This window comes from Myotis daubentonii, chromosome 13, assembly GCF_963259705.1.
Source record: "Myotis daubentonii chromosome 13, mMyoDau2.1, whole genome shotgun sequence".
NCBI classification, from domain to species: Eukaryota; Metazoa; Chordata; class Mammalia; order Chiroptera; family Vespertilionidae; genus Myotis; species Myotis daubentonii.
Window position 1 is genome coordinate 53,396,102 of NC_081852.1, and position 27,506 is coordinate 53,423,607.

General features: G+C 41.9%; 1 protein-coding gene across 6 annotated transcripts in view; it reads right to left on the reverse strand.

Moving 5' to 3' along the window:
* Positions 1-27,506, reverse strand: part of GPAM (glycerol-3-phosphate acyltransferase, mitochondrial) — a 60,168-nt gene that overhangs the window by 21,936 nt on the left and 10,726 nt on the right. For 2 of the 6 annotated variants that reach the window (XM_059661376.1, XM_059661379.1), the window contains exons 1-8: positions 12,132-12,297; positions 10,171-10,301; positions 9,151-9,273; positions 6,441-6,514; positions 4,125-4,238; positions 1,900-2,046; positions 1,127-1,223; positions 57-193 (exon numbers count right to left, since the gene is read on the reverse strand). In XM_059661376.1, the coding sequence (XP_059517359.1) occupies positions 57-193; positions 1,127-1,223; positions 1,900-2,046; positions 4,125-4,238; positions 6,441-6,514; positions 9,151-9,273; positions 10,171-10,272 (794 nt within the window). In that variant the 5' untranslated portion in view covers positions 10,273-10,301; positions 12,132-12,297. The other 4 variants (XM_059661377.1, XM_059661380.1, XM_059661378.1 and 1 more) reach the window with 4 other exon arrangements.

Here is a 27,506-nt window from a genome sequence, read left to right on the forward strand (position 1 = left end):
AAAATTCAGAATATAATCCTTTTCATACCTTAAATTACAAAATAAGCTCATCTTACCTGAAGATGGGGATGTTGAGGTTATTGCCCGAAGCAATGTATGGTGCTTTGATGTTATGACAGAAGAGAACGAAGGTGAGCAGCAGATAGTCAATGTGGGATCTATGAACCGGTAGAAATATAAGCGGCAAATTCATCTGGTGAAAGGAAAATGCCAAATGTAAGTTCAAATGTCCAGTTCAATCATACTCTGCAATTTCATTTTTGGTTAGAGTCACTCAGACACTGGCTAATCTGTGACTCATTCTTTAAAAACATTTTCCAGTATTCTTTCAATTTAATATGTATCTAGCTAAAAACAACTACAAAAAATTTTATATATATATAAATAACTACTATTTTTTGTAGTTGTTTTTAGCTAAATATTAAATTGAAAGAATACTGGAAATATTATTTATATTAGAGAAGGAGAAAAGTAATCACGATTTCAAGTTGCACTCTGGCTGGTGTGGCTCAGTTAGTTGGGCATCATCCTGTGCACGGAAAGGGTGCCAGTTTGATTCCTGGTCAGGGCACATGCCTGGGTTTCAGGCTCAATCCCCACTAGGGGGGCGTGCAGAAGGCAGCCAATCCATGTTTCACTCTCTCATCTATGTTTCTCTCTCGCCCTCTCCCTTCCACTCTCTCAAAATCAATTAAAAAAATTTAAAAGAAAGGAGTTCAAGTTGAGCCCACATGTCTCTGAGAGCAGCTCATCATTAGGCAAGAGCACAGGTTTCGGAGTCAAGCCTGATGCAACCTGAAATCCCAGGCAAGCCACCTATTAGCCGTGACTTGGAAAAATTTCTTACTCCATCTGAGCCTTTATTTCCTCATTTATAAAGTAGGGATTGTTCTACCTAATATTCAGAATCGTTGCAAGGTAATTACTAAAGGAATCCTGCATGGCTGGCAGGTCCTCCTCTGCCCCACTGCCCCTCGCACACACAGCTCTGCAGTCATCGTCCTGGGGGAAATCTCCCAGATGGGTTGGAAAGCACAACAGTATACAAGGGAACAATTTCAAAAGAATCATAAAATCAGTCTTCAAACATGGAGAAGATGGAATGACATAGTCCCATATTTCTTGCCTCGGTTGCAGCTTTAACCATCTCGAGTTGACCCTTGTGAATTTGAATGTTCCAAAAGAAGCTGTTGAACAGTTTTAGCAGCACCCATCCAGTCAGTCTGAAAGTAAAAACAAATTTAAACGTGTGTGTGTGTGTGTGTACATAGTGCTGGTAAGTGACTCTGTGTGCCTGTGTATCTGAATTGTGGAATTCAACAGCTAACTTTACATATGTGGTACTGATAAAAGTATCCATTTATTATGGACTAAAATCTTACATTTTACCTAACACTTAGACCTTAATAAGCAAATGGCCATGCGATTATTTCAGAGAGCAGAACAACAGAAAACCACTCCATTTTAGACATGGGTATGTGAAACCTGGCTCACACCTAGTCTAGAAAGCAAGTATCAGCGGGAATGCAATGGCTGCTTCAATTAACAGAGGTGGAAGCACCTTAAAGCCAACCACCGTGCTACTTCCATAAAAGACGAATTTATAATAATAAAAGCGTAATATGCTAATTAGACCAGATGTCCTTCCGGACGAAGCCGGGGCTGCAAGGGAAGCCCGGGTCCCGGCTGTCAGAGGGAAGCCGGTGCCGGCAGTCGGAGGAAGGAAGGCCTACTCTTGCACGAATTTCGTGCATCGAGCCTCTAATAAGAATATAAAGAGTTGGGTGTGACATCAGACTGTGTTAAAGCATCCTGCACCCAGAGGAAGTCCCATGGTTCCACCCTGTTTTCTCATAACAGATGGTTCTCATTGGAGACCTTCTGCCTTGCCTTTAATACCTGATCATTGCTGGTGAGACAGTGGCGACCATTTCTTCAAGGATCCTTTTGGCTCTCTTTCTCACTTTATTGACGGCTTTGGATTGCTGCTGAGCAGAGCCCTCAGGGTTTAATTCAGCAGCCACTTCTGCAATGGCATCTTGCACTCTGATTTGGAAGTGGAAAGACAGACAATGTATCTGATACTGTACTATATTCTGTACTTAGCATTTTGTAAACCATAGCTGTAAGTCACGAAACAAAATGTACCTCCTCTTTAATGTGTGGCAACATCTACATACATAAAATCCTAAGCGACCGTTCAACCATTAGCTATGACATGCACTGACTATCAGGGGGCAGACGCTCAATGCACAGGCATGGAAACATGGAACAGTCTGATGAATCTCAGAGGGAAGCAGGGCGGAGAGAAGATGGGAAGAGATTAACCAAAGATCTTATATGCATACTAGAGGCCCGGTGCATGGGTTTGTACACCAGTGGGATCCCTTGGCCTGGCCTGCAGGGATCAGGCCAAAACCGGCTCTCCAACATCCCCTGAGGGGTCTTGGATTGCAAGAGGGCTCAGGCCAGGCTAGGGGACCCCACCAGTGCACGGATCTGTGCACTGGGCCTCTAATGAAATAATAAGCTTAAGTTTGAAGTGTTTTCTTTGGTTGCCTATTAAATATTAAGGCTATCATATTCCTAAAGCAATGAACCCCTCAGGACTCTGGAAAGCCTATTTAGGAATTGAATTCAAATTCACTGGGTAACAGCTATGTGAATTTGAGTGTTCCAGCTGTGCTGGGGTAGACACAAAGCTGTACCCCCCAAGAAGAGAAAAAAGGAAGATTACCCATTGAGGCATATGATTCAGAGGCATCCAAAACTCACTGTCAAGTAATGTCTAACTTTACTTTTGAGGGCTTAATTATTCAATTAGTGTGACTCTATTAGAACCATATATAAAACTCTCTAGGAAGGATGCAAGAGGGACATAAATATTGAAGTTCAAAAAGGCAAAGCTCAAGACTACAAGAGCACAGAACAATAAGCAGTGAGATAAAGGGGAAGATTCTATCCAGTTTAATAAACCTCCCACATGACGTAGGGGAAAACGCATGAAGTTAAACCTCCTTAAATCACTTCTGACATTCTAGTTACTAGTCAACCTACTTGCATAGAATAAAACATACTTGAAGGTTTTTACCTAGAAAACAGAGTATGTAATAATCCAAGGGAGTTTCAAATAACTGTGTTTTCTCCCACCATTGCTACCAATATTAGACTCCACACAGCCCCACAATTCATTAATATGAAAAGACCAACCCCACAGAACACTAATGTGCCCTGAGTCCATTCTTTGAATAGCATTTATTTCAATCTGGCCAGGAACATTTTCACAAGTAATTGACATGATTATTACATCTCCATTATCAACTATTCATTCACTCATCCTTCATTCATTCAATAAATATCTGAATACCTATTATGAGCCACACTGTTCAGGCCTTAACAACCACACCACAGAGCCTGCATTGCGAGCATCTTTCAGTCCAGCCCTGTCTCCAGCTGCCCAAATCCAGGGAGATGTGGAACATGGGCCACACCAACCATGTGGAGCAGAGACCAACCTTCTTCCACATCCCCATCCTCTAATGCCTGATCGCCACATGATTCATTTCCCCAGGCCACCTGAGCTCCAGCCAGTCTCTTCCATTTGCAAGCAAGCTCCGCCACGAGCACAGACAGTATCTTGGTCTCCTCACTGGGTAACAGCTATGTGAGTTCGAATGGCCAGCTATGCTAACAACGACTTTCTAGTACAGAAGTTTCTGCCTACGTACACAATAACTGTTCGACAGACATATCAGGCTTGCTTCTCTTTTGGCTACAAAATAGAAAATGCAATGTCTTAAACATTCATATTACAGAATACTTAACAGAAAATTTTGGAAGTTATGTGCACAACTGACTCCAACTTGCTTTCATGTGTTAGAAACCCATTCACTTGTTAACCCATAAAACAAGCCTGCCACTCTCACAGAGCATTGCCCACCAAAACCACCTGCTCTGTCTTCCTTGGTTTCCGTGTGGAGCTTAACATTTAACTTGGAAATGCAAACGTCTCTGGAGACAGAGTCCCAGAGGCACTAAAGGTTAATAAAGGAAATTACTTCGTGGCCCCCACTCCTGCGGCCCACCCACGCCTCTCCCCTTTACCAAGGTGCCCCTGCCCTTACCGACTGCTGTTCAGTACGTTTTCTGTCACATTGGTGGCAAACATGCCTTTATGGACGTCTCGCTCTTGAACAAAAAGCACGTAAGAAAGACGCCTTGCCAGCCATCCTCGGTGCCTGCAACGGGAAAAACCCTTTAGCAGAGAAGCACTCTAGGAACACTTAAAACAAGCTGCTTAAAGTACACAGTGGTCTCTCTCCTGTAAAAACAAGGTCTTGTTTCATCCACTCCCGGGATTGGGCTTCTCCTGCAGCAAATTCTCCCTAGAAGTTCAGACAATTTTATTCCCAATTTCTTTCATGTGCTCTCAGCTAAAATTTAAACTGGGAATCTGTGTATTAATGCCTAATCGTGTTACTATGCCAAATAATAAACCAAATATGTAAGCAAAAGAAACAGAAATATATTACTTTATTAATCCCATACAAAGAAGCAAATATTTAAGCTCTATATTGCTATACAGTTGATAGCTATAGCTATGGGCTATAAAAGACAATTTGGAAGTTTTCATACCACCCAGGGCTAATTTTTTGTTATTGTTATAGTAATTCTTCTAAAGTTGTAGTCTAGGCTCATGAAGCCAGAATTTCTTAGTCTTTAAACACACACACACATAAAAACACACGCACACATTCAACATACCTAAGGGATAGGACATATTCCTCGCAATGATTATGTATTATTTGGATGAGGGGTTGGGCACAGGTATCTCAGAATAAAAATGCTACAAACTCTCATTATGCAATGATTTGATACCATTCCTACTGAGTATATAAGGCCTCATTATCATTTCCTCCATAATGATGTTGATGTAAATGGAAGATTTCAATTATAAATCCATCCATTCTGAAAAGAACCAAAAGGCCCTTAAGGGAGGAAAAGTCATCTGAGGGAGAACTGTTTATGAGGCACATGCTCCTCCAACTCTCTTTCTTTCTTCCTCCCTTCCTTCATCTCAATTCTCTGGAAACTTGGCCCAGTATGTTAAGTGTTTAATTCTAAACTCTTTCTTCAATGAAAACTTTCATAATTATTACTGGAATGTATAAAGTCTAACCTCTCTATGAAATCCCTTTTCAATAGACTAAAAGCTTTGTGTGTGTGTGTGTGTGTGTGTGTGCGTGCATGCGTGTGTAAAACTGTTCAGATTTCGCTTCATGTAACACACAGAAGATTTAAATAGCCAACTCAACTGCACAGACAGCTTATCACATTGAAGAGTTTCATTCTGCCTTGTCAATATAACTTCCTCTTAACTGCCTCCAACTGAGGGCAACAGATGGACCCCTTGGCTTTCTAGATTAAATGTGTACTTACATAAAGAAGAGACCCAATGAGATCTCTTTTCTTAGGATCTTAAACCAATGAACCAGGATATCTCCTCTCACCTTTAAACTGGGGGGGGGAGAGCGGGGAGGGCAAGAGGAATGGGGAGCATGGGAATGAGAAAAAATATGTCCCCTGACTTCAGCTCTATTTTTTAAAAAAAATCTTAAATATACATGTCATGATCATTTATGATCTCATCATCAAAATATGAGCAGAAAGACTTAAAATTTGAGTATCTGACTTCCTGGCTCAGTTTTTCATAAAAATTCAAGTACTTCTTATCACCTGAGCTTACTGCTTCCCTACGACAGGCATTTACTCTTCGAATTATAAGAACTGGTAGCATCTTTGGCTGCCATTCCTCTCATGCCTCAAAGACATTCACACAACCTTTCCACCCTCCTTCCTTATCCCCTAGCCTAGATTCACATAAAACAAAGCCTCTTTTCTCTCACTCTGCTGCCTAACAGCCTATCCCCACTTGCCTGGAATTTGGAAGTAAGAATTCTAAGTAAAGTCTTAAGCTAATAAATCAAAGAACGTTTGCACATTGGAGGAAAATATATCCTAAAACTCTAGATTGGCTATACTTTTTTTTTAAAGTATAAAATAGTTATTCCTTTTTTAAGTATAAAATAGTCATAATAGATCATAAGACATTAAAACCTATAAACCTCTCCTCAGACAAATCTTTATCACAATTGGAACACTTCAGATGCAAAATCAATAAATGAGTAAGTCAGAGAAAGCTATAAGTGATAGCTACATGCTCAAGAAAATATTTATTATGTAAGGACAGCAGTGGTAATAGTTATAGGTCTGTCAGGTGACTATATTGTTTCCAAATTTTAGATAAAACCTATGTCAGAAGCTCATATTATATTAGCTCTCAAAAACATAATGAGATTGATCTTATAGTGCATTACTTATTATAGATGTTTTCTGGGGTTTTTTGAGATGTATTAGAAGTAAAAGAAATTTATTTTTACCTCGTGTGAGTTTCATTGATATAAATGACATTCCGCAAACCCAAAGATGGGATACTGGGGTTGAAAAACTTATCCTATGTAAAACAAAATAAACAGAAACATAAATATACAATTGGATTGCTGGTGAAGAGCTCACATTACTAGCACTTGATAACTTTCAAAATTCAAGCATAAAGTTAGACATTGCTTCAAAATCAAAATATTGAAGAAACACTGTTTTACTGAAAAGTACCTTTTAGCCTTTAAAGAAGGTCACAAATTCAAAATTAATCCTTAACACCTTGCAAAGAAAACAGCACCGCTCCCTTTCTTGCCTCCCACCCCTCCAACCCAAAACAGTTGAAGCTACAGATAGCTTAAGTCATTGACAGAAATACTGGAGATTTCAGTGTTCCCAAAACTAGGAAACTAAAAAAAAAAAAAAAAAAAAAAAAAAGCAAAATAGGAAAATTAGAATCTTTCCCCCACTGGAGCACCAATATATCATATGTTCCAAACTCAACAGGAGATTCACTACTAATTGTATTTGAAAACTGCAAAGTGAGCAGATACCTTCATATGTAAATGTGGACTTAATCTTTGATGTTCAAGGGAAGTGATTCATGGCCGGTTTCTACAATGTGCCTAGGAGATGCTTTATATCTTGGTACTGACACTTTATGTATTAGGCTATAATCAATACTATTGGCTACATGCTCTGTCACTGAAATAAAACTGTGATTGTTCTGCAAATAAAATTACTAACAACAAAAAAGTAACATGTAGTTATTATTAGACTACTAAATCTCTTAATAATCCTGACACATAAGAATTCTTATCCCCATTTTACAGAGAGGAAAACTGAGGCTGGCAGAAGTTTAGGATTCAATCCTAGATCTTGCTCCAAAGAGTACAGTCTCTCTATTCCCTTAAAGTGCTTATTCCACTTAATGAGATAATGTGTGGTTAAAGGTCATTCTCTTTACATCATTGAGATAATCCAGAAATAACTGCTGAAAAGAAAAAGTCTATAACTTTATCAATTGGGACAAAAGGTACACTTTTCACAAATAAATGCTGAGAAAGCATAATGTACCCTCAATAAAACATGTAAAAGTACTAAGTGAAATCGCTTTAGAGAAAAAGGAAAATAGGACTTGAGAGAAAGAGTAGCAAATACAAAAAAATTACTATAAAAATATTGTCAACCAAAAACTATTTTAAGTAAACATGTAATGGAAGAATTTTAAGATCAAGTTCAGCTCCTATATTTAGGCACTCTAGTACCTAAAGTTCAGGTATTATGATTAAGCAAAAATCAATTATTATCTCTTATACTACTCACTTTTCCCCACCCCAAACCATCACCACCACCAAATAATTTCTTATACTCTCCTGACTTAATAACACATTAGAGTAAAGGTACGGTTTTGGTCTTTTAAGCATTCAAAATTATGAGATGCTAAATTTTAAAAACTGAAAAGGCACATGATATTCTATTTAAATCTTTATGGCCTATTACTTTGAATGGCATTATTCCTGGTCTAGAAATTTCCATGATCCTTCAATGCTACCAAATTCTTGCAGCAAGACACCTGTGATTTGAAAGGAACAGTATTTATATCAAGACATTCTTGAGTAGACCTAAATATCCTATATAATAAAAGCCTAATATGCAAACTGTCCCCTCAACTGGGAGTTTGACCAGGAGTTCGACCAGGGGGCAGGGCCAGCCGGCCAACCGCCCACAGCCCCTCCCCCCAGCTGGCCCCTCCCTGGCCAGTGGCAACAGCAGGCAGCCAGGGGAAGGGAGACCCCGGCCAGCAGCAGGCAGCCACTAGGGACTCTACTCATGCACGAATTTCGTGCACTGGGCCTCTAATTTAATATAAACTGCTTGGGTCCCACATGAGTGTCTCCTAGGTTAGTAAATCCCTTTATCCTAAACTCAGAATTCTACTTCCTGACAAGACATTCCTGAGTAGAAAATTCACACAGGTTATAAGCAACCTCTATAAATGACAGGCCCTTAAATGGCAGAATTTCTATGTCCTGATAACTGACCCATCTCAGACAGAGCTTCACATCCAGGTATACCTTTTAATAGGTAACCCTACTACTTTAGGACATGGCCACATTAGATTCTACCATCCTGTGCTAACTAATCCCTCTGGCACAATGACATCAGAAGCATACCTCTCATCCGATCAACCCTTCTCACATAAATGCTGAGAAATGGCAGCCACACCGTAATGTAGAAGATTTTGCATGGCTTTTGTTGTTGTTTTTTTCACCAAAATACAAACAACAAGCCCGTACACACTCTTTTTTAAGTCTTTACCTAAGCTTTTAATGACCATTCTTCACTATCACAGAGTCAACAGACACCCTTCCCCCATCAGCCCGAAATAGAAATGCAGCAAGAGTACAGCAAAGCCACAGGGCTGAAGAAGTTACATGAAGGTTCCCACAAACTCTTTGGAAGAGTTAACTTAAAGTAGCATCTATTCTTCCCCTAAAGCCATACCAAAATTACTAAAGAACCCAAATCTCTCCTAGCATCAACTACTGGACCAACATTTAATGAATATATGAATGGAAAGAAAAATTGAGTCAACACCAATGAATGAAGTCTATCTGGTATTTGCCCAATACCAAATTCACACCAAGTTGGAGATCTATGCCAATATTTCAAGGGTTTATTAAAGGTCACAAGCAATAGCATTCTTACCCAGCTCTGGGGAGTACAGGAATAACAACATCTTCCGACAAATGGCCTTTTCCGGCTCATTAGGCTTTCTTTCCATTTTAAAGTTGCAGATCTGAAGACAGTAGATCTGAAACCATATTCACCCTAATAAATATTAAGGAAAAACTGGTCACTAAATGGCAGGAAAATTATACTTGTCCACGTGATCTCTAAAACTAAGACATTTCAAATGGAAGAGAAACTGATAACATACTTTTCTTTGGGCAGTGGCATAATTATGTGTTTCTCACAGTGATTTTCAATCAAGGTACCCCCTCTATGATCAACACTTGGAACATGAGCAAAAGCTGAGCACCTAAGAATAGTAATAGCTGGCAAAAACTACGATTCACTCAAAGCAGAATTCAAGGTTTTAAAAGAAAGCTGAGAAAAAGTCAAACAGCTTCTGAAGGTATCAGAATGAATAAAATCAGACTCCTGGATCCCATCAGTCAATCTTACTCTCTCTTGAAGTACACACTCCCACAAAAGAACTACCAAGGCCTTATATAGTAAGCAGGTTGTTACAATACAGCTTAAAATATTTTGCTATAAAAGACAAGTACACTTACAGAACACTCCTTTATCCTAACAAGAAATATTTTAATCATGCCACATTAGTTGAAATAGGGAAAAACAATACAAGATAATGTATGCCCTTTGGATTGGGTTCATACTAAAATTTATTTCCTATTTTTAATTTTTTTAAATAAAATTTCTTTCCGTCACAAAATTTATACTTGTTAGGTATAATTATGGAAAATCAATACCGAAACATTTGTAAGACCAGCTTTATAATTACAACACCCAAAATAACTATGAGTAGGTTTTTTCCCCTATGCAGAAGAATTTTGCTTTTTAACATAATGTCTGTAGTTAAATTTTTTACCCAATTTTTTCTTCCCAGTTACTGATATTAACTTGGCTCCGGCATTTCCACCTTCACAAACACTGAAATGAGCATTTTAGGTTGACAGCTTTTAATGCGCATCTTAAACTTACCCATTCCTCACTTGCATGCTTACAAGGGCCAACACTGTATTCTGATGAACTTGGCAGGTAAGAAACATCTATTGTGTCGAGGGTCAGTGCAGATTCCTCCATGTCACAAAGTGTTACTCCTAAGTCATGTGCTATAGAAAACATATATATATACCATTTCAATTAATGAAAAATCCAGACAGTAAAGACCAGAACTCAGAAGTCTTACTTCTACATCAAGCATGTCAAACTCGTGGCCCGCAGGCCACATGCCTCGCTTTTTGCCCCATGTTAGCCTTTGAGTATGGCATGCTTGTTCTACATGATTTTGCTCCATAATAGGATGTCAAATGAACTACTGGCAAACTTCCACCAGGTTCAGTCAAAGTGTAAAAGCGGACATTGATGTGTTTACATGAACTCGGTTAGGCAGCCTTGATTTAAAAACAATCCATCTTTGTAGCTTTAGACTTCCTAAACAAAACAGCTATGAATTTGTGAGAGTAAATAATAGCTTATTTCGAAGAATTATTTTGTGTTAATAATTGAATAGTTCCTGGGGGACGGGGGCATATTTAATGAATTAAATATAAATTACATGTACACATATAAGGAGATCATTTTTTAAATGACATGCTGGGAATTTTTAGGTCATACATACTATGCAGTAATGCAAAAGGGTTAAAGGCAATGTAGTCACCTAAAGTTTTCCACTTAAACTGAATTAAGCTCTTAATATTCTTGTGACACCTTAAATGAAATACTTGCTTTACAAAGCTCTAAAACCAAACCACCCTATTTGAAAAACCTGATTTACACGTTTTCATCCTTTTCAACAAGACTTTTCTTTTTCCTACCCTATGGGAAAAATGTTCACGAGCACTGAATGACTAAACAAAACTGACATAGACAGTAATCTAAAATATAAAAACTTTCTAACGTAACTTCGAAATTATTTTGAGATAACTTCTGGCTATTCGTTACCTGGCCTTAAATTACTCCTTCAAAACCTTGAAAGCTCGATTGCAGGTTAACAGGGCTCCCTGGAGGCCATGCTCTGGCTTCTGGATAATCCCCACATGGGTCTGCTGCGGTACCTGGTATCCTCTGCATAACGACTACGTGCGTCCTTAACAACTGAACCCCATCTAACACGACGGGTGAGAGGAGAGACTAGCAAAGCAACGCACATGGCATGAAAGCTGTCCGGGCTTAGAAAACTTAGCTCTCAGTTTCAGGTGCAGAACGGGGGAGCCCTCGACAGGGGGAGCCCTTTGCTGCCTGAGAAAATGAAGAGGGCGAGGAGAGGAGGGAGAATCTGTGCCAATAGGAAGTCTACCTTTCGCTCCTCCCAGCCCTCAGCGTTTATCCAAGGTCGAAAAGTTAAAAAAAAAAAAAAAAAAAAAAAAGTCCGGAGGTGCCAGGTGACGGGCTGTGGGGAGCCAACTGTGGGTTCCGAAAGGGGCAGCACGCAGCTCCGAAGTGAAGCATACCCGCGTTCAACCCCCCCCCCCGGGGGGGGGGAGCTGGACAAGTTGGTGAACTCCTGTGCCCTGGTGCCCTGCCTGGAAAATGTGCACTGTGATCGCTCTTACCTCCTGGACGGCCGGGAGGACTGGGAAAGGCACACCGAGCGCCTTGCACAGCGTCTGGCACGGCGAGTGCCCAGTCCACTCAGTCAGTCAGTGGTCACCTGGGGTCGGACTGCCCCCAGCACCTGCCCCTCCGAGCGCCCGGGCTGCCCCGACGCCAAAGCCATGGCCCCCACGTCGCATGCAGGGGCGTAGGGTACTGAGTCCGCAGAGGAAGCCTGGACGCCACCTGGTCTACGGAAGAGCACGACCCTGACCCCCACCCCGGCACGAGCCGGAACCCATTTCTCAGAGGGACCCCGGGAACTCGGGGGGACAGGCCAGGGGGACACACCGCCCCGGCCACTGGCGGGAGTCCCGCCGGCCCCAGCGCGGAGGGCGACCACGCACCTGTGCCGGCGCTCCCGGCCCGAGCAGCCTCCCGCAGCCCGCAGCCCGCTCCCGCTCCCGCCCGGCGGCTCGCACTCGCAGCTCCGCCGGCGCAGGGGCTGCCGCTGCAGGCACTTCAAGCCTCTGCCGGCGCTCGCGGCAACGTCGCGCCCCGATGACGCAACGGCGCCTGCGAGTGACGCGCGGCCGCGAGTCCGACGGGCTGGGGCTGTGCGTGGCCCCGCGCGCTGCACGCGGAGCGCGGGGGCGAGTGTGTGCGCACAGGTGTGGGTCCCTGTGGCTGAGGGGGGTGTGGGGATGTCCAAACCAGTGGTTATTCTGCCCGCGCGCGCTGAGCCACGTGAGCATGTGTGTACCTAAGTGTGTGTCCTGTCACCTGCTCATCTGGGATGTGGGGTCTCCACCAGGCTGGGCGTGTGCGTGCGCCTGGGTTTCTGTGTACATGCGTGCGTGGTCGGCCTTGTGAGATCTGTTAAGATGATGTAGAATTTATTAGGGATGGGGCAGGTCGGCGTTGGGAGTGGCCCCCTTGTGTAATTTCTGTAATAGTGGCCAAGTGCCTTTTCCTTAAAGGAAGAAAATGAGGAATTAAAAACAAAAAAACGACTGGAAAGTCTGAATCCAAGTTTGCCTACGTCCAGCCCTTAAAAGTACCAGCGGGCACAAAGGGGTTCTTTCACAGTGTGTGTCTGCTATAGACAAGGCCGGTGGGTATGCAGAGCATTAGGAAGTTAGAAGGGGAAAGATGAACTTTTACATGCACTTAGGCAGCAAGCTCAAGCTGAACTAGCAGCTGGGGATACAAAGATGATTGAGAAATAGCCCTGCCCTCACACCTCTGCCACCAGTCCTCACCTCCTCTGCACACGTTAACCCTAATCCTCTCCTCAGAACCAATCTTTGTCCATGGCCACCCATCAAACCCCTCAGAGCTCCCTGACAGTCCAAATGCCTGAGCCCGGAGGGCGAGGCGTTCACAGATAAGCTTCCGCTTGCCCCACTGTTCTCCAGCAGCAGTCCCTTACTCCACCCTCTCCGACGGTCCCTAGCCACACCATGGATACTCATGCTCCCAACTGGGCTCATGCCACTACTTTCCCCTAAATTCTGTTGCTCCTGAACTAGGTCTCCAAGGCTGCCTTAATCTCTCCAGCCCTCAATCATGATCCTCTCCTGTGAAATCTCACAGATTTACTGTGGTACCACACCTTGGATCTTTATCTATGGTGTCATTCTTCTACAAGATAATAAACTCATCATCGGTGTCAGTGACTTGCCGCAGTCTCTTAGGTAACACTAGGGTGCTTTGTTGTATTACGGGCTCAGTAAATAACTTGGTGACGCTGAGGAACAAGAAGGAAAACGGGAATTCTTGGTCTTGAACTTTACTTCTGTTTCTAAATCTATTCCAAAATGCAGGTGTGGACCTCTTGTTTTTGTTTGTTTGTTGGTTGGTTGGTTGGTTGGTTACTTTTTGTAGTAGCAACAAACTTTATTATTATTATTTATTATTATTATTATGTTGATTTTAGAGAGAGAGGAAGGGAAAGAGAGAGAGAACATCGATGTGAGAAAGAAACCCACAACCTAGGTATGTACCCTGACTGGGAGTCCATGACCTTCCAGTGCATAGAACAGTGAGCCAAAATGAAGGTGTGGCCCTTTTAAAAAACAATTCAAAACAGTAGGTGTGGTTATTCTTATATTTCTTAAAGTTAAAGACCCTGTTTTTATTAACCCCATGTGCACCTTAGCTCCAAGCACACAACTAAGTACACAAGGACTGTGTTGACTAGATTACTGATACCTGACCAAAAAGGAAAAGAGAATAAAAGGCGGGGGTTGGGGGGGCGCAGAGAAAAGCCTCAGGATTTGACTCACTGCTAAAGAGAAAGCACTGAGAAACGAAGCGGAGAAAACATTACAGGAATTAAAAGGCAAGCCAGAGGGAAAACTTAGATTGCCTTACATGACGCTCATTTGTAGGGCTCTTTTGTAACACCGATTGCACAAGGGTTTGCTGCACTTGCGGAAGATGTGGATTGCAGATCTTCAGGTTATTTAATGAGAACAAGTGACACCCTTGGCAATCTGTCTTATCAACTGAACCACAATAACTTAAAGTAATCCAGTCCAGCCAGCCAAGATGGAACAAGAAGGACTGGGTTTATGCTCCTGCTAAAACAAAATAAGCAAATAAACAAACAAACAACAACAAAAAAAGCAGGCAAAATAAATAAAACAGGCAGCAGTGCGGGACACTCATCCGTAAGGGAGAAGGAAGAAATGAGGTGAGCATCATGATTGGTTCAGCTTACCATTTAGAGCAGCAGTTCTCAACCTTCCTAATGCCGGGACCCTTTAACACAGTTCCTCATGTTGTGGTGACCCCCAATTTCATTGTTATAAATTGAACGTAATTAAAGCATAGTGATTCATCACAAAAATAATATGTAATTATATATGTGTTTTCTGATGGTCTTAGGCGACCCCTGTGAAAGGGTCGTTCGACTACCGAAGGGGTCACGACCCACAGGTTGAGAACCGCTGGTTTAGAGAGAGTTGCCAGGATGCTGTGTTGAGAAGGTGAATCCAAGACTAGGCAGACTCCCTGAGTTGGGACAGAAGTAGGAGACCAGGAAGCCAAAGCAGACGAAGCTGGGAGCAGAGTACCAGAGAGAAGAGAGCTATCCAGAGAAAGAGGGAGCTCTGGAAACCCGCAGAAGATCTTGTTCCAGTCTTCACCTTATTAGCTCATGAATGTGAGGAAGGTACCCAAGGGCCAGGGAAAGTACCACTGGTACAGAGAAAGAAAACAAACACCAGAGCTTGCATGAGGCAGGGAATTAATTCCTGTTCCCACAAGCCAGAGTGGGAAGTACAGAACCAAGTGGAAGAACAGAGTGATCCTATAGGATAAGGAATGGGGCCTGATCCTGGCACCCAGGCTGGAAAACCTCATCATTGATGACTCAAAAGATCTTGTCTCCGTAGTGGGATAAAATTAGCCCTAGAGGAAATGCTATTCTGGCCCTACCTAGCGAATCTTAAAGCCAGCCCCAAAAGGATCAAATCCTTTCTGAGAACAAAATGTGCCAAAACAAAGGACAAGAATACTTACAGGAAATCAGAATTATCCAGCACCCAACAAGGTGAAATTCACAATGCCTAACATCCAATAAAAATTTATTAGTTATGCCAAAAGGAAGCAGGAAAGAATAATCCATAATGAGAAGAAAAATCAATTGAAAGAGTTGCAGAAATGATAGGATTAGTAGACAAAGACTTATAATCTATATGTCCAAGAAAGTAGAGAAAAGATTGAGCACATTAAGTAAAGATGTGGAAAATCTAAAACAAAACAAAACAAAACAAAAAACCCACAAACTAAATATCTAGACATTATAAAACTATCATCTGAGATTTTAACACACATAAACTCCACTTGTATGGGACTAACAACGGATTAAATATTACTGATAAAAACATTAAGGAACCTGGAAACAGCGCAGCTATCCAAAATGAAACAGAGGGAATAAAAAAAAATGAAAGTAAAAATAAACAGTATCAGCGAGCTTAATAAACATGCAATTGGAGTCCCTGAGGTAAAGGAGGAATATGATAGGAGGGGGTCAGGAGGAACAGAAAAAAATATTTGTAGAAATAATGGCTGAAAACATGCCAAATTTAACAAAAACCATAAACTCACAAATCCAAGAAGCTTAACAAACTCTAAGTAGAAACATGAAGAAAGCCACACCAAAGAACATCACAATTACATTCCTTGAAACCAGTGGTAAAGTGAAAATCTTAAAAGCAGTCATAGTGGAGGGGGGATACATTACTGTGCAAAGGAACAAAAATAAGAATGGCATTAGGCCCTGGCCAATGTGGCTCAATGGTTAAAGCATCGGCCTGTGAACCAAAGGGTCTCAGGTTTGATTCCCGGTCAAGGGCATGTACCTGGGTTGGAGGTTCCATCCCTGGCCCAGTGGGGTGCATGTGGGAGGCAACCTAGGATAAGGATTAACAAAACAAAAGGAATGACATCAGACTTCTCATCTGAAATTTGCAAACAAGTAGACAGTGAAGCAGCATCTTTAAAATACTAAAAAAAAACACAACTGTCAACCTAGAATTCTTTCCCCAAATATACACATTTAAAAAAAAAAGACAACATAAAGACGTATTCTGTCACACGAAAGCTGAAAGAATTCATGACCAGCAGACATTATAAGAAATGTTAAAAGAAAATCCTTCAGGTAGAAAGAAAATACAATCAAATGGAATGCTGGGTCTACACAAAGGAATTAAGATCTCAAGAACCCATACGTAGGTAAATAAAAGCTTTTCTTCCTTTAAAAGTCTTTTAAAAGATAATTGCTTAATGCAAAATTAAAAACAATACTTTATGGAGTTTATGACATAAGTAGAAATAAAATATAGACAACGACAGCAGAACATCCAGAAAGGGGGAAGTATTCAGTTGTAACATTCTTATACTAAGCATAAAGTGGCCCAATATACTTGAAGGTAAATTGTAATAAGATAAAATGCATACTCTAGCTCCTAAAGCAGCTACTATAAAGCAAAACAAAGAGCTATAGCTAATATATCAACAAAGAAAATAAAGTAGAATCATTTTTTAAAAAATTCTTATGAATCTAAAAGAAAGTAGTAACCCTGGCTGGGTAGCTAAGTTGGTTAGAGTGTAGTCCTGATGTGCCAAGGTTGTGGGTTCAATCCCCAGTCAGGGCGCATACAGGAATCAACCAATGAATGCATGGATAGGTGGAACGACAAGTCAATGTTTCTCTCTCTGTTCCTCTATCTCTCTCGAAATAAGTAAATGTAATAATAATAAAAGAAGGCAATTTTATGAGGATTTAAAAAAAAAAGAAAGAATAGATGGGATACAGAGAAAACATAGAAAGATGGTAGGTTTAAATTCAAGCATACAAATAATCACCCCAACTAAGAGGACCATTAAAAAAAGAGGATCATTTCATAATAATAAAGGATTCTATCTATAAGAGGAAAACCAGTTCTAAACATTATGTGTCTAAAGAGCTTCTGTATATTCAAATAAAAAACTGGCCTTAGCTGGTATGGCTCAGTGAACAGAGTGTCGGCCTGCAGACTGAAGGGTCCCAGGTTCAATTCCTGTCAAGTGCGCATGCCCGGGTTGTGGGCTGGATCCCTAGTAGGAGGCATGTAGGAAGAAGCCAATCAATGATGCTCTCTCATCATGGATGTTTCTATCTCTCTCTCCCTCTCCCTTACTCTCTGAAATCAATTATATATATCTGGCAGAATTGCTAGGAGAGATAGAAAAATTAATTATTATTAACAGCAATTTGAATACCCCTCTCTCAGTAACTGACAGAAAGTAGGCAGAACATCAATAAATATGTATAATACTATCAATCAATTTGGCCCAACTGACATTAAGAACCCTACACCACACACTGCACTTTAGGAACACTGCACCCAAGCAAGGGGAGCATCTGTCTTTTCAAGTGCACGTGGACCACTTCCCAAGGCAGACCATATTCTGGACCATAAAGCAAGTCTCAGTAGGTTTAAAGAATTCAAAACATATAAAACATATATCCTGATCACTGTAGAAATTAGAAATCAGTAACTTATGGGTATCCAGAAAATCCACCTATATTTGGAAATGAGCACACTTCTAAAAATAACATGTTTAAAGGAGAAATAGGAATGGAAATTAGAAAGTATTCTGAACTGAATGGTATTGAAAACACAACATCCACAGAGATGTGATGCAGAAACTGCCAGGAACCTGGCCTCCATAGGTAAAATATAAGATGAGCCTGACATTGAAGATCAGTACAAACGCCATGGAAGGAATCTTCAGCCTTATTCCACATCTCTGTCTGAAGAAGAAAACTCTTCCTGGAGTAAAACCCTGGGACTACAGTGTGTGTGGGAAAGTCTTCATGCAGTATTTCCCTCCTAAGAGGCAAAACAGTTGTCACCCTGGAGACAAGCCGTCTGAGTATCAGAAATATGGAGAGAAACCATATAAATGTAAGGAATGTAGGAGAGCTTCCGTTATCTCCAGTGTATTGGAGAACATAAAATAAATTGCAATGGAGAAAAATCCTATAAATGTAAGAAATGTGGGAACACTTGCATGTGGCTTCAAACCCTTCAGTTCTTCAACTTGGCTTCAAATGTGTGAAAGAACCCGCATAGGAGAGAAGCCCTATCAGGAATGATGCAGTAAATCATTCAGGTGTCCCCCTCATCTTCAAAGACATGAAAGATCTCACAGTGCAGAGAAACCCTATGGCTGCAAAGGGTGTGGGAAAGCCTTCAGATCTTATCGTTCCATTCAAACCCAGAGGCAGGGGTGTGGGAAAGTGCCTTCCCTGGAAGAAAAGAGCTTTCCGAAAAGAGAAAACTACACCTTCCAATGCTTAAGGGAGGACAGAGGTTGGCAGAGAGGCCCGAACAGTGTGGGAGGGGGTGGAGGAAGAGGAAAGTGGCAGAGAGAAGAGTTGGGAAGCCAGATGGGCCAGATAAAGCAGGGCTTTTAAGCTATAGTAAGAAGTTTGGAAAATTAAAAATAAAGTTGTAACATGTGTAGTAAATATTGTGGAGGAATTTCCTTGCCCTTTACCCTGTGATTATTAGAGAAGGGCGAATCTAAACAGAAGCCCAGACCTGTGGACATGGAGGAGGAGTGGGCAGTGACTCAGGAGCTATGATGTAGGCAGGTGTCTGCCTAGGACAGATTGGCAGCAGCAGAGAATCTAAGTAAGAGGGAAGTAAGCCATGGTATAAGCTACCATTTACTGAGCACTTATTATACTACTATGCCAAGTACTGTTCTAAGTACTTTATGGGCATGATCTCAAGCAATCTTCTGTATCAGCCCTGGCACAAATTGGAAAACATAACTCATGTCAGACAATCATAGTGGGACTACTTAGAAAGGTCTTGGGAGAGCTGAAAGAATGAAAGGGGATGATGAGGCAGCCCAGAGATTAGCAACAACAGATCACTACCCTTCCCAGAGTAGTGGGGCCACTACCGTCCAGCAGGGCTAGAGTGACAACCCAAGTTGTTAACAGAGCCGGGAGTCAGAGCCACTGACATGACAGCTGGGGCTAAGGAGAGAGGGGCCTCCCAGAAGGGGCTGAATGCACAGAACTGTCACTGCTGAAGACATCGCCTGAGAAAGAAGGGTATACCCTCCCAGGCTTTTCCCTTTTTCTGCCTGCCAATCACCTGCCAGCCCCTCTGATTAGCTGAAGCAAACAACAAGGTAGCCTAAAGAATGGGTTAGCGTTAGCCAGTGATGGCGAACCTATGACATGCGTGTCAGAGGTGACACGTGAACTCATTTTTTTTATTGATTTTTCTTTGTTAAATGGCATTTAAATACATAAAATAAATATCAAAAATATAAGTCTTTGTTTTATTATGGTTGCAAATATCAAAAATTTTCTCTATGTGACACGGCACCAGAGTTAAGTTAGGGTTTTTCAAAATGCTGACACGCCGAGCTCAAAAGGTTCACCATCACTGGTTAGGCCACTCCCACCCCCACCCCCCACCCCCCAAACATAGAGTAGGGTAAGGAAGGCTGCAGAGTAGACCTGAGAGTAAACAGGCAAAAGAGGGGCCCATCCTCCCAACAACTCCATGAACTAGGAACTATTATTCACCCAATTTTTCATATGGGAAAATTGAGGCACAGGGAGAGGGACTGGTAGGGGAAAGACAGAACTCCAATTTGAATTCATATCTATCTGACTCTAGAGTCCAAACACATAACTGATATACGGCAGCTTAAGTGGGAGCCTGGTAGCTAGGACTAGGCCATCCAATCCCAGGCCCCAAAAGCATATATTAATGTGAAACCCCACTCTATAGAGTGCTCATATGGGATACTGAGTTGCTCATTGGGACATCAGTGGTTAATCCTGAGTCTTTTTAGCAGAATGTCTGAGGGCTCTGCCCTGAGTTCCAATCTTAGTTTTCTCACATACTAGCTGTGTGATCCTGGGCAAATTATTTAACCTGTCTGGGCCCAAATTATATCATTTTAATTTTTAAAATTTTATCTTTACTGTTGAAAGCATTACAGATAATGTCCTCCTCTGTTCCCCCATTGGTCCCCTAAGATTTGCTAATATCCACTTACCTATTGAATTATTTTGAGGTAAAAGGAACAAGGTATAAAAGATAATTAGCACAGTGCCTGCCACCTGGTGAGATTTACTAAATGGTAGCTATTATAATTGATGTTAGTCTCTTCTTGCAGAGACTCTAAGAACAAAAGAGAGATCCGATGTCTTTGAGCTTGAATTCTGATAAAGAACTTGCCCTAAAATCTTTGGAAATCATATGCACCCTTAAAGTTACTTTCTTCGGGCAAGAGTGTTTCTGTATTAGTCAGGATGGGGCTAAGTTATGACACAGTAAGAAATGTCACATTGCCTTAAGACAACAGTTTATTTCTTGTCTATGGTGCATATAAACTGCAGGTTATTAGGGACTCTGCTCATAAGGGTCACTGCGGGGGGCCTACCTTATGACCCTTGCTTCCTGCATTGCAGAGGCTGGGGACAGAAATACAGTGAACCACACGCTGGCTCTTAACCCATACATCCCTTCTATGCCCATTTCATTAGCTAAAGTGTCATATAAAGTAAGTGGGTGAAGAAGTCTAATCCTACCATGTGCCCCAAACAAGACAACTAAACATTCATGAACAACCCCAATGACTATGGGAGAAACCTCAGTGAACCTTCTGGTTGGGCTGGATAAAGCCAAGGTCCCAATTGGGCATGAAGAGATGTAGCTACTTGTCACAGGCTGGACTGCCCTACAGGATATCATAGAAGTTTGTTGTTGTCATGCCCAGCATTGCATCTCTGAAGACAACATGTCTTTTAGAAAAACACGTTCGTTTCTAAATATTGCTTAAGACCACTCCCCTGAAAATCACGGGTGGTTCTTGCAAGATACTGTCCAAGATGCTTTGTGGAGCTGAGATGCTGCTGGAAACGAAGCATCTTTTCTCTGGAAGAGGGATCCTAACATGGACCGGATTGCGTGTGCCTGGTCTTATCCAGAATCTTCCTACTGTTGTGTAACCTGGTATCAGATTATAGGGCGCTGATGGCTTGTTGAGCAACTTCAAGGTCTTGGTGTTAAGGAGCAAGGCCTTTTCTCAGCTTTCACAACCCCACGCCCTCCTGGATTTCCCCCCCACCTACTTTATGGTTTTTCTTGGCATCATTTTCTGGTTCAAAATCCTCTTTCATTTTTACTCCATCCTTTGTCCTTAGCAGACCAGAAATGTAGGAGTCATTCTTAACTTCTTCCCACATCCAATCCAACACTAACTTCTAGCAATTTTACCTTCTTACTAGGTTAAAACCTTTATCATCCCTTTATCTCCACCTGCACTGACCTAATCCAGGCCATCACCATCTTACCTGGGAAGCATAACAACCCACCACCTGGAATCCTCATGTCTGCTTCCCACTCACCACCCTCACAAACATCCCACACACTGGGCAGAATGAAGATTTAAAAATACAACACTATGTCAAACACCCCCACGTCTCTGCCTGATCCCCACGTCAACTAATTGAAATCCTTTCAGTTATTCCAACTGACTGGTTTTAACCAAATATTTTCTGACAGTTATCATCATATTATTCTGTAAAATATTTGAAATTTGCCCGGCCAGTATGACTCAGTGGTTGAGCAACAATCTATGAACCAGGAGGTCACAGTTCAATTCCCAGTCAGGGCATATGCCCAGGTTGTGGGTCCGATCCCCATTGTGGGGCATGCAGGAGGCAGCTGATCAATGTTTCTCTTTCATCATTGATGTTTCTATCTTTCTCTCCCTTTCCCTTCCTCTCTGAAATCAATAATTTTTTTAAAAGCCATTTGAAATGTATTACAGTGATGACCTCCAACATGAAAGTAAGATATTGGATATTAGATTTCCATAATCCAGGGTCACAGGGTCCAATCCCCTCATCTAACCCACTCTGTTATTCAGCTGATTAGGTGGGTCATGGAGCCTGACCATCACTCAGGGTGACTGTTATTCCACTCATTCCTGTTGCACATTAACTTCTGCAAAGATGGCAAAACATTTGCCCCTGTTACCAAATTATTTTAGTTACTTTTTCCAGAGGCTCTCAGTTCTGGTCCAGGGTTCCTACTTTGCCCCATAAATCACTGGACCCCTTATGTAATTTTAACACATATACACGAATTGTAGAATTCTTAGTCACCACTATAGGTACAGGTGGGATTAAATCAACCTTAATATCCAAAATGTTGGCATTTCTGTAGCGGGCCTAAGCTGTCAGTCAGACATCCCCCGAGGGCTCCTGGACGCGGGAGGGCACAGGCCGGGCTGAGGGACACCCCCCCCACCCCCGCCGCCAGTGCATGAATTTCATGCACTGGGCCTTTGGTATAGGATGCTTTTAGAGGCTAGTCCATCTAGATTTCTAGGTCACCTGCTCCTTAACTATTTGGATAAATACAATCCAAGTAGAGGATGAATTATATCTGAAGTCCCATCAATTGATCAAATTCCTGGAATGACTCCATTTTAACTTCCCAGAGATAAGGCTTAGTTAAATCTACAGGGTTATGACATGCCTTCTGTACAGTGTGAATTTTTTAATGGTGATAAGAGTTATAATAATAAAATTATCTACTTGGTCAGTAACCCCATTTCATAAACCATAGTGACTCAGCCAAATTGTAATTAAGCAGAATATTCTGCTCTCAGGGTGACCTGTAATCTGTTTCTATTTACAAAACCAGAGGCAGCACATATAGGAATCCTGTTATTATTTAGGCCACTATGTTGTAATCATAGCCCCATATGGACACATCCAAAATGATAATTATTCTGAACCATTCATTACAGCTTGACAAACTACATTATGCAGAACTATGAAGGGTCTTGGAATATTGCATGCAAAGTTAATCTATGGTTTGAATCTCTCTGTGCCTCATTTTCCTCATTTGTAAAACAAGGTTAATAACAATGCCTACTTTATAGGGTTGTTGTGAGGATTCAGGGTTCAAATATGTTGGGCTCTGGGACAGTACCTGGCGCATGATGGGCACTATATAATGTTTATAGTTATCATAAAAGTTCCTAGGAAAATGTCTAGTCCTTGAAAAGGAAGGCTTTATTTGACCCATGTATCACTCGCAGATCAGAATCAATAAATAGGTTATTTTAGAAATTCAGGCTTCCCCGGATCCAACCCCAGCAAGTTTTTCTTTTCTAGTTACAGACTATACAGATGGTCCCAAACTTAGGATGGTCCAACCTACAATTTTTTGACTTCACGGTGCTGTGAAAATGATACTTATTCAGTTGAAACCATACTTTGAACGTTAAAGTTTGATCTTTTCCCTAGCTAGCGAGATGCTGTATGATACTCTCGTGACACTGGGCACTGGCTGGAAGCCACCGTCCCAATGAGGAGACCGCGAGGGTAACCAACCAAAACTCTACAGTGTACTGCATTGCCAGCATTTTCTGTTATGGTATTCTGAACAGGTTTAGGGTGGGCTAGGCTAAATGATGATGCTCAGTAGGTTAGGTGTATTAAACGTAATTTTGACTTAGCCATAGGTTTATCAGAATGTAACCCCATCACTTGGCAAGGAGCATCTGTACTTTGAGGCAGTCAGTAAAATCTTTTAAGCAGTACCTCCTAACAGGGAATCTGATGAAACTGTAGACTCTCTCCTGAGGGGGGAAAATGTGTATATAAAAGTTTACATTCCATTTCAGGGGGTTCAGAACGCCCCTTTGAGGTCAGTCATGGACCCCAGATTAAGAATCATAGCTTGAGAGAATGACTTGGAAACTAGCCAAATTGGATCTTGTTCTTTTCACAATGTCTAAAGCAAGAGGAGAAAGAAACACATATTTGCACACTGTAAAGGACGGACTCTTAGCCAGCCAAGTACTTTCCAGTAAAGGGTTTTGATGATGATGAAGGAGAGAAATGAAGAGGAGAATAAGAGGAGGAGGAGGAGTCCTTCAAAATGGATAAAGGTGGGTAAACCAAAGGTGTACTTTTACCTGTGAGAGAGCCAAGTCAGCAGCAGCGCTTTGAAACGGGGAGGACTGTACGGCTGTTATTAGAGCAACCGGGAGGCAGTTTGAGTAACTGATTGTATCTAAAGCTTCCTTTTAAACCTCATACAGGTAAAATATTATCAGCGGGCTCTTCACGCCTGTGCAAGGAGTCAGGCACAAAAGAAATGTTAATGATGAGAACTGAGCTGTGAATTCTGAGTGACCCTAGGGACAAAATGATTATCTGGTGGTCTTATGTTGCTGGAAATTTATTAGAGTGTTTTAAGATTACATTAACTGATTTTCCCCTTAAGTGCTCCGCCTGGAGAAGCATTAAAGGCTCCTTGATAAGGAATGATTTCAGAGAAGTAATGGCATCAGCCAGAAGATCTTTTGGGTGAGTCAGGGGTACTGTAAGGAGAAAAGCCTGAGTGAGGTGGCTGTGTCCATCTGGGCGGCTTGATGGGCTTGCTGCAACCCAAAGCTGCCGTCCGACTAGGGCTCACCTGTCCCCAACAGTCACCTGTCCCCAGCAGCCACCAGTGCCAGAGACCAAAGAGGAAGAATAATGTATTTATAATAAAGATCATAGAATGAGGCCACGCACCCAGTTACATTTCTGCCCCATTATGGTCTCAGATTGCAGCCCTGCCTCAAAGAGCCAAGCATCTTCTCATGGTCTTCAAGTGTCGACCTTCTCTTACCCATGCTAACCCCTGCTCCCTCATCCTCTCTCTTCTCCCCTCCCTCACTCTGCCTCCGTCTCCAAGCCCATCTCTCTGCTGTTGGACCATCCCAAGTTCATCCCAGTTGCAGAGCCTCTGCGTTTATTGTCCCCTCTGCCAGAAAGATTCCTTCCCTAGATAATTGCATGGCTGACTCAACTTTCTATTCCCTGCCTTGTCGCTTTCTCCCATATCATTCTATTTTATTTGACTTATAGCAGTTATCACTATCTGAAAACAATGTGTTGACTTGTTTTCTTCATCTTGTTGATATTCTGCCTTAGAATGTGAGCTCCCCCGAGAGTAGGCACCTTCTACATCTTGATCCCTGCTGTTGGCCCCAGGCACAAAGAAAGCAACTGATACACATTTGTTGGATAAAATGATGAATGATCATCATAATAGCTGCTATTTATTGAGCATTTACTCTGTGACTGGCCAGATCTGCAGGTTTTTATAAATATTATCTCACTGAATTCTCGCAGCATAGAGTATCTATCTCTTATCCCCATGGTACAGATTAGGTTGCAGAGAGTTTATGCAGCTCTTTCAAAATCAAAGCTAGCTTGCTGCAAGCGAGCAAGTAACCAGGACCTGACTTGAACCCAGGCATGCTTGACTTCAACACTCCTGCTCAAAATGAGGAGGCAGCACACTTTTTCTGGAAAGCACCAGATAGTAAACATTTAAGGCTTTGCAGGCCATATGGTTCTACATGTAGCAACCATACAACTCCACTGTGCTACAAAGCAACCATAGACAATACATAAACACATGGATATGGCTGTGTGCCAACACAACTTTATTTATAAAACATGTGGTAAGCAGGATGTGGCTCATGGGCCATAATTTGCAGATCCCTCCTTCATGTCATTATCCTCTTTGCTATGCTTAAAGGATTAAAACAAACAAACAAAAACAAAAAAAAAGGAGAAGGGAAGTAAAAGAAGAGCATGAAAATGTGTGCTTGGTCGTCAACCCACTGACTGAAGGGTCCCAGGATCGATTCTGGTCAAGGGCACATACCTCAGTTTGAGGCTCGGTCCCCGGCCCTGGTCAGAGTGTGTGCGGGAAGCAACCAATTAATGTGTCTCTCTCACATTGTTTCTCTATCTCTGTCTCTCCTTCTCTCTTCCACGCTCTATAAAAAATCAATGGGAAAATATCCTCGGGTGAAAATTAACAACAAAAAAATGTGTGCATGGTGCATGGTGAGCCCTCTTCAAATAAGAAAGACAGCAGGTGGATAAACTCAGCTTAAAAAGACAAAACAAGCTATAAGATTCTGATAGGAATTATGACTACTGAGTCAACTTCTTGACTGAATTATAACCATCACTTAAGACTAAAGTAGAGTTTAATTGAAATAAGGCATTCCATTTTAACCTAGATTCCATTCATACAGTAATTATACATGATTTCACATGCCAACTCTTTTTTTAAGGTATTTTTTAAAAATATATTTCTTTATTGATTTCAGAGAGGAAGGGGGATGGAGAGAGAGATAGAAACATCAATGATGACAGAGAATCATTGATTGGCTGCCTCCTGCACACCCTCTACTGGGGATCAAGCCTACAACCCTGGCATGTGCCCTTAACCAGAATCAAATCTGGGACCCTTCAGTCCGCAGGCCAACGCTCTATCCACTGAGCCAAGCCGGCTAGGGCACATGCCAACTCTTAATCAGATCCACACAACCTTCCATCCCAAGCAGGCCCCAAATGGTCACTATTGAGGGACAAAGCACATCGAGTCACTCTGACCATTTAAACTCTTCCTCTTTCAAACTTTGAGCCTGAAAAGTTGTCTTTCCTTCTCAAGCAAACATATGAGCTATTGGCAAGAGGTGAAAGACAAGATAGGAATCACAGGGTGGAGAAATCTGTGCAGCCTCACTGGGAAGGTGACCCCTATTGGGTTCAGTTGTCCAGTCATTCCCAGTAGCTCTCGACACTGAATATCAGAACCAAAGCAAAAAAATCAGCTCCCAGTACCTTGGGTTTGGGCTGGGAGGCAAAGGCTGAACTTTAGAAAGTGGTAGATGAGGGACAAAGGCAATGGTGTCTATTGTCCTTGTCTGTGCGTGAGTGACAGGCTGGTGTGGGCTAGAGTCTTGGGCAAGGCCTCCTCTCCTGGGCCATTAGAAACACTTTAGACAAAATGTTTACTTCTCTGTACCCTGAAGAAAGAGTCCTCTGGAAATAGCACATGGTTCTTAAATCACAGGCACATTTTCCTTCTTTTGTTTGTAATTTTCTAAACACAGTCCTAAATGTTTGAGCAAGTGACAAAGATTAAATTTTGGGGGGGCTCCAAACCTCTGGCTAGCTCATCTATGCACTTGGACGATGCACTTACAAAATCCAGTTTTAGCAAAACCCTGCTAAGTCAGTTTTATCAGAACTCCAACCTTTGGCTTCCTCATTTCTCATCCCCTAGGGCAGCCGTGGGCAAACTACGGTCCGTGGGCCGGATCCTGCCCGTTTGAAATGAATAAAACTAAAAAAAAAAAGACCGTACCCTTTTATG